At 43.9% G+C, this 6,106-nt stretch overlaps 1 protein-coding gene across 1 annotated transcript; it reads right to left on the reverse strand.

The window, feature by feature from the left end:
• Window positions 1-3,754: 3,754 nt before the first annotated feature.
• Spin2b (spindlin family member 2B) lies at window positions 3,755-5,779 on the reverse strand. The gene is made up of 2 exons (XM_051142137.1): window positions 5,458-5,779; window positions 3,755-4,810 (listed from the first exon to the last, which is right to left on the reverse strand). The coding sequence occupies exon 2, from the start codon at window positions 4,806-4,808 to the stop codon at window positions 4,029-4,031; it is 780 nt and encodes a 259-aa protein (XP_050998094.1). The 5' UTR covers window positions 4,809-4,810; window positions 5,458-5,779; the 3' UTR covers window positions 3,755-4,028.
• Window positions 5,780-6,106: the final 327 nt, after the last annotated feature.

Below are 6,106 nucleotides of genomic sequence, written 5' to 3' on the forward strand. Positions count from 1 at the left end.
CAGGGATAAAGCTTTATTTTATTTACTTACTATTGAAAGAAACCTTTTTTTTAAAACTGGGGTAAGAATTCCTTCCCCTTGCTCCAGAGGAATACACTCTTATCTTCCAAATCCTCTATAAACTTGCTTCTTATTTCACACCCAGACATTATCTCTGCCTTCTAAGCTGTTTGCTACTCAAACATTTCCAAAAGATAGCCTAAAAAGGAGAACAGTCACTACCTTATTTACCAGATGAAAGAGACAGACACAGAATTGCCTCCTACCAATATGTGGATGAAGGCACTAGCAGTGTATCATCTTTAAAAACACTATGGCACCAAACTTCTCTTAACTTAAATTCCCACCAGTACTGTATAGATCGTTATTTGTATAAGGAGTCAAAGCATACTGGCAACTATCATGTTGCTGATTTAATTGTGTGTCAGATCATATGTGATGCTAATTTCTATTTTCTTGAGTCTTAGTGAAGTTCATAGTATATTCTAAGTACTCTTTTTTTAAGTACTTGGAATGCATTAGTAATCATAAGTGAAGAAAAAAACACTTTCAGGGCATTATGTTGGAGTAAGACGAATATACATTTTAATTAGGTGATTCATTATGGGAATGTATGCACATTGACTGATTTTCTGAACTATCTACTCACAACTTTTGTCCAGTTTTCTGTGGCTTATTTATCCTATTTCAACTGTGTACACAGATTTGGTTTGCACCCAAATCTTATTTTTCCCTACTTCATGATACCTTTTATAATTAGAAAGTTTTCTATCTTACTTTAATTATATTCATCGTAATGTTTTTGAGACAGGGCCTCACTAGGTAGCTCTTGCTGAACTGGAATTTGCTAGGTAGGCCAGCCTAGCTTCGAACTCAGAGAGATATGTCTGCCTCTGCCTCCTGAATGCTGAGATTCAAGGTGTGCACCACCACACCTGGCATATGCCTTCTTTTTAATTTGTACTTTTGGAGCTTTTAGTATTTAGCTACTCTCCAAGCTCAAAATTAAACATTCTCTTATAATACCTTCTAAACGTTTTATGTGTTGCTTTTCTTATTTGGGTATTAGTAGGACCCATTTGAAATTGATTTTTAAAAGGTATAAAGCTATTTTATTTTTTCATATGGATAAAAAAATTAATCTAGTACCACTTACTGAATAGAATAATGTTTATTATCACTTGAAATGCCAGGCCTGTGACTGAGGTTCCCTGTGTGTAAATGTGGCCCATTTCACTTGCTAAGTTTCATTGTTATGTTTTATTTCCCTGCTCTAATTCCCAAGTGCTTAGAGAAAATTCTCTGAAACTGCCAAACTAATCTTGGTAAAATGGAACACAAAACACGCTATTCCACTGCTTTGACTCTCTGAATGCCTTCCCCTTTCACTCAGGTAAAAATAGAATTCTATTGTAGAGACTGTACCTTGCAGGTCACTAGATTTTCATACTCATCAGCCTCTGTGACTTCTTTGGACTCCCCCCTTACAGCTCTCTAGCTCCCTCAACCCCACCCACAGGACCATCCTGTCTGCTTTTCCTCAAGCACTCCAGGACTTCTCTGGCTCTGGAACAATGGTTATCAGTTTATCTGGAATGTACATTCCCCTGCCTGCTGCCCCAGGACACTTTTCACACTACCCTCAGGCTTGTACTCAAAAGTGACATGTTCAGTGTAGCCTTCCCTGGCTACCACCTGTGCGCTTTCATTTCCCTGCGCCCGCGCCCCGCCCCCCTCATGCCCCGCTTTACTGTTTTCCTCCTTAGCACAAGGCCAATGAAACTTTACTATGTACTTTTCTTGGCTATTGCCTAACTTCCACAATAAAATGAAAGCCCCAAGAGGCTAGGAACCTTTTCTTTTTTTTTTTATTGACTTCATTTATTCATTGCTGCATCAGTGCCTGTCTCAACAAGTGCCAGAGACCACCCAAAGTAAATATTTGTGGAAAGAAGATAAAACAAATGGACTGAGACAGCAGATTTCTCTGGGTTTAGCCTCAAATTTACAAATACAGATATCTCCAGGGAACAAATGTGTGTTTTATCAGAGTGAAAAGGACATCTGGAGGAGTGGACATCAGGAACATTCAGAGCCTAAGTGGGCTGAAGCCTTCCTCCCACTCTACCAGCTACTTGTGTCTTTGTTAGAACGTGCTTCCTATCCTCTGTGTTTGTTTCATTTGGTTTTCAGGGCAGTCCATCAATGGATATACATTGTATAAACTCTTAGAAAAATGAAAACTCTTACTTTTCAATAGGAAATAATAAAGCTCAAAGACAAAACAAAGCACAGAACCTAGTTAAAAGTGCCTCCTGGGCAATCTGCTGATATTGGCTAGTCAAAGTCATGTCACGTATAAAGAAAGCTGAACTCTGCTCTGATGAGGTGAACTTGCCTTGTGTAACTCGTCAGGCATTCAGTCTTGACTCAGGGTTTTCTACAATGTTTCTTCAGTCTCCAAAGACACCTTGTTTACTCTATTATGTATGCATCTCTTGCATAGACAGAATAGACAACATTCTTTCTTTAAGGTAGAAGTTTAGTTAAGAGTCGGGGTTCAGAAACCAGAGGAAACATTTTGAAAGGGTAAAGAGGGACTGAACCCTGGACCAAGACCTGTGTTCTGGACACCCTAGTTCTGAGGGACTCTACTGAAATCACTGTTTCTTCTGCTCACCAGCTGCAACCCATCCACACCGCTATATACAGCTGAAGAAATTAGTTATACAGCCTTTTAGTACCCACTCCTATTGCCCACAGCATCTGTATCATCTGCAAGCAAACAGCTGCATGGACTTCCATCACTGTGCAACATGAGTTTAAGGGGGCATAGTTTGGCCATGAGGTACCAAAAGAGGTGTCAGGGACCAGAGGCTTTAGGGGAGAGGTCTCTTCAGAATAGAAGCTACTGGGGCACTGGGCCTCTCTTTGCTGGCTCACTAAGTGAAGCCACCTGTGGTTACAGGCCGCTGTGACAGAAGAATGCAGTCTGTTTTTCTCCATCTTGTGGAGAGACTGGAGGCTCAATTATCAGATGCCTCTCCTGAAGGTGGTGAGGGATATTAAAGCACAAGGATCAACACTGAGAGGACTGCTACTCCAGCTCGGCAAGATTTCATTTTGCCCTCAGATAAAATACGTTCTAAACTCATGATAGCATCTCTTAAATTCTGCGAGCCTCGTTTTTCAGAAGTATGGTTTACCTAAAATATAGGAAATGAATCCTGACATTGAGGTCCTAGGTTTACTGTACTGTGTGCTCTGGAAAGATAAGGAAACAGCCCACAGGCCAGCACCTCAGAAGCACTATTATTGTGTCTCTGAAGCTTCCCCAATGCCCCTGGGTCCTGCTGATAATCTTTTCTTGAAACAAGCCTTCAGGCAATCTTTCTTCCTCGCCTTTGTTCATCTTTCCCCTAAGTCCTCCATCTCCATCCTGGCTTTAGGAGTCATTTAGCCTCAGCTCCTGTCATTCTTAAACTTAAGTCTGTAGCCCTTTTAAACTTTGTTGTGCTCCTCTCCTGACTCCATTTATTTTACTTTCCTCTAAGGCCCAAGATCTCACTTTCTGATATCCTCCACTTCCCTCTCAATTGTATGTTTCTCCTGCAAACACCACACTGCCCCCAGGGAACCTCTTTCTTCTTCCTCACTTTTCCAAGCAGTCACCTCCTCTCAACACACCCGCCCCACCCCTAATCCCCCCCAACACCATACCCAATAATCCTCATTCAATATTTAGATGACTGATTATAATAATAATGGTACTTTATTCACTGCTTAACATTGACAGCTTTTCCTTCATCTCCCATCCACCAAACATACTCATCTCTTACACAAGACAGAAGTTTTTACATACAACAAGTCATGTCCACAAACTAATATTTTTCAGAACAAAACAATAGTGATGCTGGCAAAGATTCTGGGTTATCAGAAACCCTCAGGCTTTTCGTACACTGAAAAATTACATTTTTTGCACATCTACAAAGTACACATTTGCCTCTCCACACTATGCAAATTTGACACTACGAGTTCTTTTTCACTAAATCATAGACATAGATATGAAAATCATCATCAAACTTGATGAAGTACACAGAGGGTTTGGCTTTAACTTGGTGAATGACCTTGCCTGTCCTCTTGGAGCCATCTTCTTTGGTATATTCCACATGTTTACCTATCAGGCCATCTACAACTCCTTCTGGCTCCCTGTCTGCTGGAGGAGATGCACTGGACTCAGGCATGATACGGAGGTCGCCGTCTTTATAATCATCCAGAAGCTGATACATGTACAGGACCGGGTCTTTCTCATAAGTAATGTAAAACCAGGCGTTCATGATTGGCGCTTGGGCCAGGACCATCCCCCTCCATTCATCCTTAGAGCCATGCTCACCCTCAAACATGTGTTCCACTGCTTTGCCAACTATGTTATTAGCAAGGCGCACATCGCTGACTCGAGAAAACGACACCTTATCAGGAAGGATTTTAAGCTTTAAAATCCTCTCATCTCTATGAAGTTCCAGTCCATAGACACAGTCAATTCCATCATATTTCACCAGATAAAGAGAGGGGTTTATAGGAACCTGATCCAGAACAGTTCCTTTCCACTGTGTGATGGGCTCGTCGCCTTCCTTCCACCCATGAGAAATTCGGCAGCCCACGATGTTCCTTCGGGACCGGGATGAAGGTCTGCTCCTCTGCCTCTTCTGAGCAGCTTTTTTCTTCTTAATGGTTGGAGAGCCAATGTGGTGGCTTGCATCGTCTCTCATTTGCTCTCTGGCAGCTGCTTTTTTGTGAGGGCTCTTCATATCTGTAAAAGGAGAGGAGCTAGGGAGAAACATTCTATACGACATTAAGGTTATTTTCCTGTGTATCGGGAAGTCCCTGTGCACAATATGCATGTGTCCAGCAGCAGTATTCGATATCAAAACATGTTTGAATGCCTGCCTGCATTACCCTCTTTCCAGGCTTGTTTGGTTACACAACAGAGTTAGAGAAGAGATGGCTGTGGAAGTTGTGGAGGGTGAGAGCCAAGCAAGAGGTGGCTGGTTCTCTGTATATTTACTGGCTCCGTTATCATCCTAGCTGCCCCCATCACTACCTCCACATTCCCTATTTGTAGCCCCAATATCATATCTCTATATCCCTCCATGCAGTTCCCATGTCTCTTACCCACTGCCCCCTGCTTTTCATCCCGCTCGGCTCGTACTGCCCAAACCCATGCTTTTGCTGCCTGTGCTCACTTATTTATATTTCTTACCATTTCCCTTTGAGCTCCCACCACGAATCTGTCTCTTTCTGGCTACCTTTGTATAAGATTCCCGTGTTTCTTGCTCCGTGCCCCGCCCCCCAAATCTCGGTTCCGAGTTTCCCTCAGCTCAAATCTTAGCACTCCCTCCAATTTTCCTGACAAGCAGGAACCCATTCTTATTTTCCAGCACCTAGTCCAGTGCTCACCTGCCCGCTGTTGCTGTCTGGGTTTACAGCACTCACGTGCCCAAATCGGACACAAGATTGTTGCCTCCGCTGCGAGCCCGGAGCAAAGGATGATCAGCAGGCAAGCAGCCAAATGAGTGCTTGTGAAAGCAAAGCCAGGAGGAGCCGAGGCCAAGAGATCTCTAGGAAAGCCGCAGGGCAGAAGAAGCGAGCATCCAGGAAGTCCCTGCGCTGGGCTTTCTAGCCAATTCCCGAGTGTCAGAGGCAGCGGTACCTGGGCCACTTAAGAGCTTCCAGCAGTCGCTGCTTGCCACTGCAGTCTCCTCCCTCTTTTCCTAGCGTAGCTTCCTGCCCCGCGAGAGGCCGCCCCTTCCTGCCAAACACCGTACAACCACCACCTCTCCCACCCCACATCACGGTTCTAAGCTGGGGAATGTGCTCTTGTCCCCCATCCCTTCTGTCAAATCAGGAGCCAGCATCTCCGCCCCTCCCTCCCCCACCTCCCGCGGACGTCCCCTTCACCTCTCCTACAGCTCCTAAGGTTTCCCTCCTTCAGCTCAGGTTCCCCACCCCCACCTGCAACTCTACACTTTAAAACCCCCAACCGCATCTGCTTTCCATCCTTCAGGAATTCGCTTTTCCTTTACCCCATACCCTCATGGAGTTCTTT

The sequence above is a fragment of the Acomys russatus genome, chromosome X, assembly GCF_903995435.1.
Source record: "Acomys russatus chromosome X, mAcoRus1.1, whole genome shotgun sequence".
NCBI classification, from domain to species: Eukaryota; Metazoa; Chordata; class Mammalia; order Rodentia; family Muridae; genus Acomys; species Acomys russatus.

Coding starts and splice junctions, on each gene's coding strand:
- Spin2b (XM_051142137.1), bottom strand. CDS start 4,808: ATGAAGAGCCCTCACAAAAAAGCAGCTGCCAGAGAGCAAATGAGAGAC.